Source organism: Thamnophis elegans, chromosome 1, assembly GCF_009769535.1.
Source record: "Thamnophis elegans isolate rThaEle1 chromosome 1, rThaEle1.pri, whole genome shotgun sequence".
Lineage (NCBI taxonomy): Eukaryota > Metazoa > Chordata > Lepidosauria > Squamata > Colubridae > Thamnophis > Thamnophis elegans.
In genome coordinates this window covers 168350563-168363761 of record NC_045541.1, presented here as the reverse complement: position 1 = coordinate 168363761, position 13199 = coordinate 168350563, and the positions used below count along the sequence as shown (strand labels likewise).

At 44.6% G+C, this 13199-nt stretch overlaps 1 protein-coding gene across 1 annotated transcript in view; it reads right to left on the bottom strand.

Moving 5' to 3' along the window:
• Positions 1-191: 191 nt before the first annotated feature.
• CNN2 (calponin 2) overlaps positions 192-13199 on the bottom strand; it is a 47367-nt gene continuing 34359 nt past the window's right edge. Inside the window, exons 4-7 of the mRNA XM_032208497.1 lie at positions 8175-8312; positions 5164-5280; positions 3294-3440; positions 192-1152 (exon numbers count right to left, since the gene is read on the bottom strand). Coding sequence (XP_032064388.1) covers positions 895-1152; positions 3294-3440; positions 5164-5280; positions 8175-8312 — 660 coding nt within the window. The 3' untranslated portion in view covers positions 192-894. The remainder of the gene's footprint in view (positions 1153-3293; positions 3441-5163; positions 5281-8174; positions 8313-13199) is intronic.

The following is a 13199-nucleotide window of genomic DNA, read 5'->3' as shown; positions in this document are numbered from 1 at the left end:
CACTTGGCAAGTAGCTCATATTTATGATGCTCGCCGTGTCCCAGGGGTCATGTGATCACCTTTTACGACCTTCTGACAAGCGAAGTCAATGGGGAAGCCAGATTCACTTTACAACTGTGTTACTAACTTAACAACTATAGTGATTTACTTAACGACGGTGGCCAAAAAGGTCGTAAAATGGGGCAAAATTCAGTAAATAACACACTCGTTTAGCAACAGAAATGTGGGGCTAAGTTGTGGTCACAAGTCAAGGACTACCTGCATGCAAACCTCACCAAATCTAACACCCCTGAATTTCACTTGGGTTAATGCAAGCTCTACAAGCCAGATGTAGGAGCGTTGGGAAGATTCCAGTGATCTCTGGCTTGTTCAACAAACCATAGTTTAAAAAAAATTCAAGCTTGGCATTGCGACCAAATCCAGTTGTAAAATATGATTTCCAGGTTTTGGGAATGGCTTCCTTTTTCTGGACATACCAGGTTAAATTTTGCAACCCACTCCCATGTGCCCATGTATCATTTAAATAGATCGTTCAGGCTAGTGTGGATTTTTGTTTAAAGTGTGAAATCAATACTGCAATCTTTATTCTTTCCAGTTTCTGGAGGTAAGTTTGGGCATCAGGGAAAGTTCACACGATCTTTGTCTAACCCTTGTAACATTAAAGATCAGCTTCACTCTCTTTCTTTAAAAAAAAGGGGGGGATAAACACTTTTATGTTTTCCTATCCTTGCGGGGTAGAAGGGAAATGCAGCTTGGACAACCTCTTTTTTTGTTTTCCTTTGAAAAAAGTTTAAAAATACATACATTGCAGAATTCCTGGACTTTGCCAGAAATTGCCCAGCGATGGTTTTGGAAAAGAAGAGAAAAGAGGGCAAGGGAAAGACTACATCCAGTTCACTGGTCCTCCTGATAATAATAATAGTTGGCTGAGTTCTGATCCTCAAGGGGGGCTGCATTGCTCGCCACCCCAGCGTTGCCTTGGGGGCAATACTTGGGGTCGTAGATTTGGCGGCCCAAACCGAACACCTGCCCGCTCTGGTTGGCACCCTGGTTGGAGCCCATTTGGAGGGACATGGAGCTGTCATCGCATTTGTCTGTGCCCAGCTTGGAATCATAGATGTGCCGGCGGGTTCCTGGAGCCGTCATGCCCACCTGAATGGGAAGAGAAAATGGATCATGTTGTTTTTCTATATTCACAATAGCAATAGCACTTGAGACTTATATACCGCTTTACAGTGCTTTTACAGCCCTCTCTAAGCTGTTTACAGCCTATTCCCCCCAATAATCTGGGTCCTCATTTTATCCACCTTAGAAGGATGGAAGGCTGAGTCAGCCTTGAGCCTGGTGGGATTTGAACTGCCAAATTGCAGGCAGCCGTCAGTCAGCAGAAGTTGCCTGACGCCGAACGTCTAACCACTGCGCCACCGCGGTTCATGGCAGACATTGAAATGAAATTTTGATGCACTGTTCTCAAAAGAAGGAACGCCCTCACCAAACAATGTCACCGTTGCAAGGATAACTACAGTGTAATAATATAATAGCAGCAGAATCCAAAAATGCCAACTTATACCAAAACCTATATTTAAAAAAAATCACAGCCTATTTTGAGTATATAGCGGAAAAAAGAGTTTTGAGAGTTAACAAGATATGGTATAAAGCTATTACAGAATCCAATTGTTCTGCTTCAGATACCACAAAGTCTCCTCCCAGAAGGCAACAAGGGAAACAGGTCATGGAGAGGATGTGCAAAGTCCCAGACAATACTACGGCCCTCGATCAAGTCACACTTATATGCCATGTCCTGGATAGAAGGAAGTAAACTTCCAGTCATCTTTTCCACCATCCTCACTATTCTCTGCCCAGCCTTCCAGTCCAAAGCAGTAACACTTCCAAACCATGAATCAATCAATCAACCAATCAATCAGATGGATGAATGAAATGAATGAATGAATGAATGTTTATCACAAGCAAAGGTAAAAGGCAGGTGTGTTGCTCCCAGTTCGGCCCAGATCGGGCGAACTGGTAGTGGTGGCGGTGGGAGGCTCTGCCCACCTGCCTGGACGCTTCTTCGTATGTGCAAAAGCGTCACACGTGAGCAAACTGGTAGTAAAAAAAAAATGGAAACCCACCACTGGTAAAAGGTATAGTTGGAAACAGCTAAAACATCTCTCTCTATAAAAACGGCTGTGTGTGTCTATGTTCCAGCATAATTCTGGAACGCCTCAAGCAATTTCAACCAAACTTGGTGCACAGATGTTTTACCCTCTGGAAACAAATACTGTGGGGGTAGGATACCACTAAAACATCTCAATGTGTGTGTGTGTGTGTGTGTTCTGTAGATACAGTCTGTTGTGCCTTAAAATGGATTCTACTGTGCTGCCGTAAAATGGCTTCTACTGGGCAGCTCAGTGGAGTTGCCATGGTAATGGCTTTACAGTACTCCACAAGGGGGCTCCCTCTGGTAAGGGGGAAAAAAATCCAACATTAGAAATTACGCTTGGTCCGGACATTTTCCCCCCTATAAATAAATACCTGGGCAACGCCAGGTTATTGGCTAGTAATTAAATAAAAGTTAACTAATATTGGTAATTGTAATGGTTGACATGAAAATACATCATAGCTACGAGAGATCTTTCATCAAGAGGAGAGAAACCAGGATTGTATTTTATTTTGAACAGAAATGGCTGGCTTATCTGTAGTGCAAAGCCATAATATGGTTTGCTTTTGGCTTACAAGTGAACCTGAGTGAAAAGATTGTGGTTTATTATTAGTGATTGGCAAAATGGTTGATTAGTTTACAAATTCTGGCCTGAGTGATGTCTGGGGTCAGATAACATGCTTATTTCTGCCATGTTTTTATGTCTTCCCCAATTTTCCGAGTTACTGTCAACAGAAATGGAGAAAATGAAGAGCTGACCCAATAAATGATAAATATGTTGCTAATCTGAAAAACAGACAATTGGGTTTGCGTATTGCATCAAGCCAAAATATGGTTTGTAAACTTTGGATTAGGATTCATTGCAATATGTGAGTTTACCTGACTGGCTCATCCAATAAACCATAATTAAATCATGATCTAAAGCATGAAATGACCAAGCTGAGATATTCTTGTCAAGGTTTACCAAAAGGGGGAAATTTGCTGATGCTGTATCTCTGCTGTAGGCGTTGATCCTGCAAATAACTAGTGTATTTTTGGGGGCTTGGAAGACTGAAACTCTTTATGAGAGTTTTCAAAAGTTAAAACAAAACAAAAAGTTAAAACAAAGATTTAAACACTTTGTAAGAACTCTTACCTGGCTAGCACACTTATTGGTACCCATCTGCAAACTGATGGTGGAATGGTCCATTGGAGGTAATATCTGGTTCTTGGGATCATAGAGATGCCTCCTGGTCCCGTAGGCTGTCATTCCTGACTGGCTAGCACACTTATTAGTGCCCATCTGAAGAGAAACAGTAGCTTGATTAAGCCTTAACAGAATAACAGTCTTGGAATGGACCTTGGAGGTCTTCCAGTCCAACCCCCTATTCAAGCAGGAAGCCCTACCTACACCATTTTGGACAAAGGATTATCCAATCTCTTCTTAGAAACTCCTGGTGTTGGAGCATTCACGACTTCTGGAGGCAAGTTGTTCCACTGATTAATTATTCTAACTGTCGGGAAATGTCTCAGTAGTTCTAGATTGCTTCTCTACTTGATTAGTTTCCACCCATTGTTTCTTGTCCTGCCCTCAGGTGCTTTGAAGAATAGCCTGGCTCCCTCTTCTTTATGGCAATCCCTGAGATATAGGAACATTGCTATCATGTCACCTCTAGTTTTATCCCCCATTAAACTAGATGTAGCCAATTCCAGCAACCGTTCTTTGTATGTTTTGGTCTCCAGTCCCCCTAATCATCTTTGTTGCTCTTCTCTGCACTCTTTCTAGAGCAGGGCTGTCAAACTCCCAGCCTACAGGCACTACCTGCTGGCCACACCAACGCCGGATTTAGCGAAGGAGGGGAAAAGTCCCAATGTGTCACGTGATGCCACTGTGATGACGTGAATTTGACACCCCTGTTCTAGAGTCTCAACATCTTTTTACATCATGGCAACCAAAACTGGATGCAGTACTCCAAGCGTGGCCTTACCAAGGCATTATAGAGTGGTATTAACACTTCACATGATCCTGATTCTACCCCTCTGTTTATGCAGTCTAGAACTGTGTTGGCTTTTTTTGGCAACAAAGCTTACTATGTCCGATACACTACATCTACAGCAGATGTCCGGATTTCATCCACCTGATCCATAGATGTCTACAAGAGGAAGACAAGGGTTGAAATGTGCATCATCCTGCAAACTCTTCTGCCCCTTATAGTCTTGCGTGTGAAAGAGCAAAGCTTGGTTAAGGATGCCAATGACACAGGTTTATTCATTCTGGTGTCATCTAGCTTATGAATGGCCATCTATGACCAGTTCTTCAAGGTGCTAAAACTGTTTCTCTTCTTCTGCAACACGTTCCTTCTTCTTCATTAGTGCTTAGCAAATCTTTGGACACATGTGTAGTATTTAAAAAGGATGCACTGGGTTTTAAGGGATTGCAAATGGGTGTTACACTTTGCACGATCTTCAAAGGACTGTTTTGCCTTCAAAACGAAGGTGATTCACAGCCTTACTGAGCAATGAAACGAATTGACAAAGAAACCATTTTCACATTAGAACAGGGGTGTCCAACGCACGGCCAGAGGGCCGAATCCGGCCCATAGGGTGCTTAGATCTGGTCCACAGGGCTGCCCTGGAAACAGCAAAGGACTGGCCCGCAGTTCCTCTGCCAGTGAAAATAGCTCCTGAGCTCCATTTTCTCTGGCAGAGCTTGCAAGAAGCCATTGCAGCCAAAAACGGAGCTCAGGCGCCTATTTTTGCTGGCAGAGGCACCGCAGGCCAACACAGGCATCCCTGATACGAGTGATGTTGAGCTGGCCATGTTCACCCTAGCCATGCCCACCCTGGCCCCCCGAGGTCAAACACAACCATGATGTGGCCCTCAATGAAATTGAATTCGACACCCCTGCAATAGAAGAAGGTCCCAAAACCAGGACTTCCTCATTGCACAGCTTAGTCTTTTGGCCATATGCTGCATCGTCTTAGATCTCCCATGGTTTCTCAAGAGCCACAGTCACCAAACTTACCTGCAGACCGATGACACAGTGTCCAGCCTTGAGTTTTTCATCATTAAAGGCTCTCTCCTGTTTCTCCGAATATTTCACTCCAATATCCATCCCACTTTCAATGCCTTTTGTTTTCGCCTGCAAGAAGAGGTAAAAAAAAAACCCGAATTATTCCTGCACAAAAGTTTCTCCACAGTTCTTAGATTTCAGCTACCGGTACATAAGCTGATGGAATCCCATACTCTGGTGAGTGTTTCTGTCAGCTCTTTACTAAACTGTTTTGTAAAAAGCACAGAACATTGGAGAACAGAAACACAACTCTGGATAAATCAAACGCCTTGAAAGTCTTTGTAAAACTAGCACTCTTCAGGGGAAGATTCCCCACACGCAGGGATATCTGAAAGGGAGGGAGGTCATAAATACAATTGAGCAAACCCAGAGGCATTTCAGGAGAAGAGTACTCCACTCCTCCACTCACAATAGAATACCTTATGCCACCAGGCTTGAAAATTTGGCCTTGGACAACAGAGAACCTGCAATTTGACCTAAGCATAGTACACAAAATTGTCTGCTACAATGTCCTACCTGTCAATGACTGCTTCAGCTTCAATAATACACGGGCAAACAATAGATACAAACTCAAGGTAAACCACTCCAAACTTGATTGCAGAAAATACGACTTCAGCAACAGAGTGGTCAACACCTGGAATGCTCTACCTGACTCTGTTGTTACATCCTCAAACCCTCACAGCTTCAACCTTCAACTGTCTAGCATGGACCTCACCCCTTTCCTAAGAGGTCTGTAAAGGGTGTGTGTGTGTGTGCATAAGCGCACCAGCGTGCCTAACGTCCCTGTCCTACTGTCCCCATTTATTCGTACCCATTTCCTGTATCCATGTCCATGTTTATACTTATACCTGTTATCTCGTACAAGTTTGACAAACTCAATAAATAAATAAAGACCAGCTGGCTAGATCAAAGAGCCAACTATACAGGAAGTATACTTTTATTGGAAGTGGCTTTAATGATAGTATCTTGTAAGTCTTATTATACTCTGTGTCCCACCCACCCCTCTTATACACATGCAAATTAGGGAGGTGTCCATCTGATCTATTTATGCATGCTTTCTATTTGTTTTGGACTTAATCCAGGTTTTCCCTTCATCACTTTGGTAAGGAATCTGGCCCATCTCTGACAAAGTCATCTTTCTTACCCTTCATAATAAATTTCCAAACACAGAACTGGACCAAATTTGGCGTGAGAGAATGTGGCAAAAGAAAGAACAAGTCTGAAAATAGGGCAGGTGCAGCCAATGGCTGTGGAGAAAACATCCATTAAAGAAATCCCCCAATGTACTTCTAGGAGACAAGCAATATACCAAATATTTGCATTTTTTAATATTGCACTAAATCAGGGGTCCTCAAACTATGGCCCCTGGAGCGGATACGTGCAATGAATGTTTGTGTTGCTGCAGAGAGTCTCCCCCTTCAGGATGTTTTTGTGCGGGTCGGAGGGGGGCAGAAATTCCAACTTGGGGTCTGCTTCAGCCTCCTGGTGTGGGGCTTTGGGCGAAGGCTGGAGGGAAGTGCCGCTGGTGGCGAAGAGCCGGAGGGCCTTGTTCCAGTGGGACTGCATCATGGCCTGGAACTGGCTGACCATTTCAGCCCGCTGAGCCTCCAGATGCCAGTACCTGGCCTAGCACTCCTGCAGGTCTTGGAAAGCCTATGCTTGTAGTCCTCAGTGAGGTACTTCTACTAAGCCTAACCCTATCCCTAAGGATCCCGGGCAGAGAAGGGTGAGTAGAGGCGGGCAAGGTGCCCCTCAATGTGAGTGACATTGAGTAGGCCACGCCTACTCAGTAACATGACCACCTAGCTATGCCCACCCAGCCGGTCATTAGGCAGATCATATTGGTGGTCCGTGGGATTTAAAATTATGAATTTAGTGGTCCCGGAGGTCCAAAAGGTTGATGACCACTGTTCTAACTCACATGCAATACCAAAACAAAAGCTCCCTACAGTAGCTCATTTGGGTCGAGGTTTTGCATTCACCTTCTCTGTCTCCTAAATTTATTTTCAGGTAGCTGTAGGGGGGAGAAAACAGAGGGCTACACTTGGAAAAATGAATGGGAATATAGGAGGAGTTAATAGCAACAGCACTTAGACTTATATGCTGCTTCACAGTGCTTTACAGCCCTCTCTAAGCAGTTTACAGAGTCACCCTGTTGCCCCCAACAATCTGGGTCCTCATTTTACCAATCTCGGAAGGATGGAAGGCTGAGTCAACCTTGAGCCTGGTGAGATTTGAACTGCCAAATTGCAGGCAGCCGGCAGTCAGCAGAAGTAGCCTGCAGTACTGCACTCTAACCACTGCACCACCGTGGCTCATATAAAGAGCAACTGCAATGTGGTTTGGGGGTGGAAGACGGGTGGTGGGGGGGGGGGGTTTGCACACATTAGTTGCAGGTTAGGAGCCCTAGTAGCATAGTGGTTAAAATAAACTATTGCAGGCAAAATCTATCCCCAGCCTGGAGCTCAATCCTGACGGAGCTACCAAGAGTTGCCCGAGCAATTCTGCATATATAGCAACAGCACTTAAGACTTACATATTGCTTTACAGCCCTCTCTAAGCGGTTTGCAGAGTTGCCCTATTGCCCCCCAAAATCTGGGTCCTCATTTTACCCAACTCAGAAGAATGCAAGGCTGAGTCAGCTTTGAGCCTGGTAAGATTCGAACTGCCAAATTGCAGTCAGCCGGCAGTCAGCAGAAGTAGCCTGCAGTACTGCCCTCTAACCACTGCGCCACCACAGCTCATTAAGCCTCCTCTCCTCTTGACCTGCCCTGGTCTCGATGCATCCACACAAGTACCTTTACAAACTCGGCATTCTGCCCACACGGTATTCAAATTACATCATTGCTAATGACAGGCAGCAGCCTTAACAGGCGAGCCAGTCATCTTAAGTAGCCATGCAGAGTTAAGGTGGAGAACTAGCAGTCTGCCCTCCATGGAGACAAGAGGATCTTTTCACTCACCATGCCCGCCAGAGCAAGGAGCGAAACCTGCACCTGAGTCATGTTTCCACTCTCGTACAGATCGTTGGCTTCAAACAGATCGACGGGTTTCAAGCCGTAGCTTAGCAGGGACTTAATGAAGTTGGAAAGGTTCTCCAGCTGTTGGAAGAAAAAAAAGGGGACAGTTTACTTGGATGAGAAATGGAACATTTCCAAAGGGGGGAAAAAAAAACAAGGAAGTCTAGTTGCCTTTTGGAAAAAGCACTTTGGGGACAGCATAGGCAAACGAAAATACTTATCTGCATAATGTGCAATTCAACTTTCGAATTAGCAACAAAATTCATGGAAATCATAAGAGATAATGGCTCTTAGCCTTGATGATAGAGGAACTGCCTCCGAAGGCCATCTGCTGGGAGATTATGGATTTCCTTGGGATAGTTGATAGTTCAGTGTGAAAACAGACTGCTGGACTAGTTCTTATGTTATCCATTAGTCCATAGCTTTTGTCAGCTTCTGCTTTGCTGTTGCTTCAGCTGCCATGAAACGGGGAGGGGGGGGCGTGTATGTGGGAGGGATTTAATTGATGTGCTGGAGGAATGTTATAGGATGTACCAGTCGTTGGGATTACGCATGCGTACGTGTTTCCCGCCTGCATCAACGGCCTACACATTCCATCTTCGGCCTGTCTTTTTGAAGTTATCTCACACCTGACATTTGAAGGACTTATGATTGGACTGGAGCTTTGATCCTAAGGGGGGGGGAACGGGTTTTCCTATATATCAATTGCTTTCGCGCCATATTATTCAGATCTTGCTTCACTACTGCTCGCTTACCATTTATAATTAGTAAAAGTACTTTGGATTTCCAACCCATGGAGTCTCTTAGTCTTCTTTCCTAATTATGGAGTGGAGTGGGGCGTGACAAGAAGCAAGATCTGAATATATCCCTTTCCAGGAGATTTACGTCTACCGAGAAGGGAAAGAATGTCTTCTCCGACCAGAGAGGAGGAGGGCGCAGCTGGAGGGGATTCCAGTGAACTAGGACCTCCCGACCTTTCTTTACACCAGCCCAGCCCGTCTGACCGACCTTTGCACGAAGATTTATTTCAACTGCAAATTTCCAGTCAGCCTGAACCTTCCCCCCCACCCCGTTGGTCAATTTCAGCGGGGCAAAGAGAGATAGAGACAAGCTGGAATGCTGGGCTCACCCAAAGACCACCTCCACAAACTTCGCTGGAGCCAGGTGCTGTGAGAAAACTTCAGGCGAGTGAAGTCCCTGACTATTGGAGCCAAAGGTACTGTGGGGAAAGCAGAGGGGGCGATGAAGGAGAATGGAGAGGCTATCAGCACCGGGGCCCGATGAGAAAACCCCAGCGGAGTGAATTACCTGATTATTGGGGTCAAACATTTTTGGAAGAGAGAAGGGGGGAGGAGGCAAGAGACTGGGGAAACTGGCAACGTTACCCACGCCAGGATTCTGCTTTGTTCTCATGTTCAGTAGAAATAGCAACAGCATTTAGGCTTAGAATAGAATAGAATAACAGAGTTGGAAGGACCTTGGAGGTCTTCTAGTCCAACCTCCTGCTCAGGCAGGAAACTCTACACCACTTCAGACAAATGGTTATCCAACGTCTTCTTAAAAACTTCCACTGTTGGGGCATTCACAACTTTTGGAGGCAGGTTGTCCCACTGATTAATTGTTCTAACAATTTCAGGAAATTTCTCCATAGTTCTAAGTTGCTTCTCTCCTTGATTAGTTTCCACCCATTGCTTCTTGTTCTACACTCAGGTGCTTTGGAGAATAGCTTGACTTCCTCTTCTTTGTGGCAACCCCTGAGATATTAGAACACTGCTATCATGTCTCCCCTACTCCTTCTTTTCATTAAACTAGACGTACCCAGTTCCTGCAACCATTCTTCATGTTTTAGCCTTCAGTCCCCTAATCAGAGTGCTCTTCTCTGCACTCTTTTTAAAGTCTCAATATCTTTTTTTACATCACGGCGACCAAAACTGGATGTAGTATTCCAAGTGTGGCCTTACCAAGACATTATAAAGTGGTATTAACACTTCACGTGATCTTGATTCTATCCCTGTTTATGCAGCTAACAGATTAACAGTAATAAGAGTTGGAAAGGACTTTGGAGGTCATCTAGTCCAACCCCCTGCTCATGCAGGAGACCTGTACCAGGGATTTGAACTGCCAAACTGCCTTATATATTTATATGTTGTACAGCACTCCTTGGGCAATTTACAATGTAAGCATTGTTTGCACATTCCTCTTAACAATCTGGGGCCTCATTTTACCAACCTCAGAAGGATGGAAGGCTGAATCAACCTTAAGCCCCATCAGGTTTGAGCTCCAGGCTGTGGATAGAGTTTGCTTGAAATAGTGTATTTTAACCACTGTGCCACTAGGGGTCCTAATGTGCAACCAATGTGGGCAATCCTCCCATCTCCCTCCCAAACCACAATGCAGTTGCTTTTTAGAGCAGAGTAGAGGAAAAAGGATGCCGTGCTAGGAGGAGACTCTATGATGGGGGAACTGGACTTCAGAATTGAATGGGGGATTTCCGTTTAGGACCTTTGTGGGCTATTGCTATAATATGCAGAATTGCTCAGGCAACTCTTGATAGCTGTAATCAAGTAGAAAAGAATCCTCTAAAAACATGGGAAATGGTCCAGATGGCAGGGAGAACTTCTGTCGGCAAGCCGAATGTGGAGGTATGGATCCTGATGGGGTCACCTCTTCAGCCCAGCATGATGTTAAGGTGTGCAACACGTCTGCTGGAAGGGGCAGTGGTCTGAATTTACCATAGAGTTTCCAAATTAGGGAAAGTTAAAAACCTTTCATTTGCAAAGGAAATCAATTATATCATAATACATACAATATACTGACAGGAGCAAAAAAACGTACGCTCAAAATTGGAAATTAGATAGCATACCTTCTGAAAACATGATAATTCCAAAAAATAATGGACTGCGCAGAAATGGTCAAATTAACTTTTAAACTGCAAGATGAAAAAGATAAAAAAAATACCATACAGTATGGGATAAATGGTATTATTGGCTAGAGAACAGGAATAACGAATGAAAGTAGAATATATACAGGTGAAACTCAAAAAATTAGAATATTGTGCAAAAGTTCATTTATTTCAGTAATGCAACTTAAAAGATGAAACTAATATATGAGATAGACTCATTACATGCAAAGCAAGATAGTTCATGCTGTGATTTGTTATAATTGTGATGATTATGGCTTACAGCTCATGAAAACCCCAAATCCACAATCTCAGAAAATTAGAATATTGTGAAAAGGTGCAATATTCTAGGCTCAAAATGTCCCACTCTAATCAGCTAATTAAGCCATAACACCTGCAAAGGGTTCCTGAGCCTTTAAATGGTCTCTCAGTCTGGTTCAGTAGGAATCACAATCATGGGAAAGACTGCTGACCTGACAATTGTGCAGAAACCATCATTGATGCCCTCCATAATGAGGGAAAGCCTCAAAAGGTAATTGCAAAAGAAGTTGGATGTTCCCAAAGTGCTTTATCAAAGCACATTAATAGAAAGTTATGTGGAAGGGAAAAGTGTGGAAGAAAAAGCAGCAGGGATGACCGCAGCCTGGAGAGGATTGTCAGGAAAAGGCCATTCAAAAGTGTTAAGGACTTTCACAAGGAGTGGACTGAGGCTGAAGTTAGTGTATCAAGAGCCACCACACACAGACGGATCCTGGACATGAGCTTCAAATGTCGTATTCCTCTTGTCAAGCCGCTCCTGAACAACAAACAACATCAGAAGCATGTTACCTAGGCTAAAGAAAAACAGATCTGGTCTGTTGGGCAGTGGTCCAAAGTCCTCTTTTCTGATGAGAGCAACTTTTGCATCTCATTTGGAAACCAAGGACCCAGAGTATGGAGGAAGAATGGAGAGGCACACACTGCAAGATGCTTGAAGTCCAGTGTGAAGTTTCCACAGTCTGTGTTGATTTGGGGAGCCATGTCATCTGCTAGTGTTGGTCCACTGTGCTTCATTAAGTCCAGGGTCAACATAGCCGTCTACCAGAAGATTTTTGGAGCACTTGTTTCTTGTTTCTTGTTTATTTATTTATAGGCCGCCCTTTTCCCTGAGGGGACTCAGGGCGGCTTACAATCAAAAAGGAAGGGGGGTGTAGGACAGTACCAAAAAAAAAAAAAAAAAAAAAGCACTCAACATACCATATTAAAATAAAATTTAAAAATTGCGCGGGCTCACAGACACAATGTTCAGTTTATGGTAGTCCAAAGGTGTCTTCTGCCCTCTCCTAAGGGAGGGCCTACCTTGAGGGGGGGCTCTTCTGAAAAGTTCAGTGTAGTCCAGGGGGGGGAGGGGCTGGGGGGGTAAAGTGAGTTCGGGAGTCAGCTGCAATGATGAGAACCGGGGAGTTAACCATAATAGAAAGAAGTCTGGTAAGTGTGTTCATTTCAACAGCTTCTCTTGGTGTCATTTCCAGGATCAAAAGAGTCCAAAGAGTCCAAAGAGGGAGGGAGGGAAGCTTATCTCCGATAGAAGGGGAGGGGGGGGATGCTCCATTCAATAATCGGGCCCGACGTTCTTAGGGCCCAGCGCGTCAAAAACAAGTCCAAGGTGGTCAATTTCATTAGCCAACAATGTTGGCGTCCATGGAGGCTGGCAGCTCGGAGAATTAAAGTTTACCGGTCCGCTGCCAGCTCCGAATCACAGGACACTCCGCACTCCCTCAACTCTGTCCCAGGGGCCAATTTCCCCCCCACCAACTCTCCCTTAGTTCTCCTTTAATCTCCGCGGTCTCCACTTCATGTTTCCTTCCACAGATGAGCTTTATGGGGATGCTGACTTCATTTTCCAGCAGGACTTGGCACCTGCCCACACTGCCAAAAGCACCAAAACCTGGTTCAATGACCTTAGGGATTACTGTGCTTGATTGGCTAGCAAACGCATCTGACCTGAACCCCATAGAGAATCTATGGGGCATTGCCAAGAGAAAGATGAGAGACATGAGACTGAACAATGCAGAAGAGCTGAAGGCCGC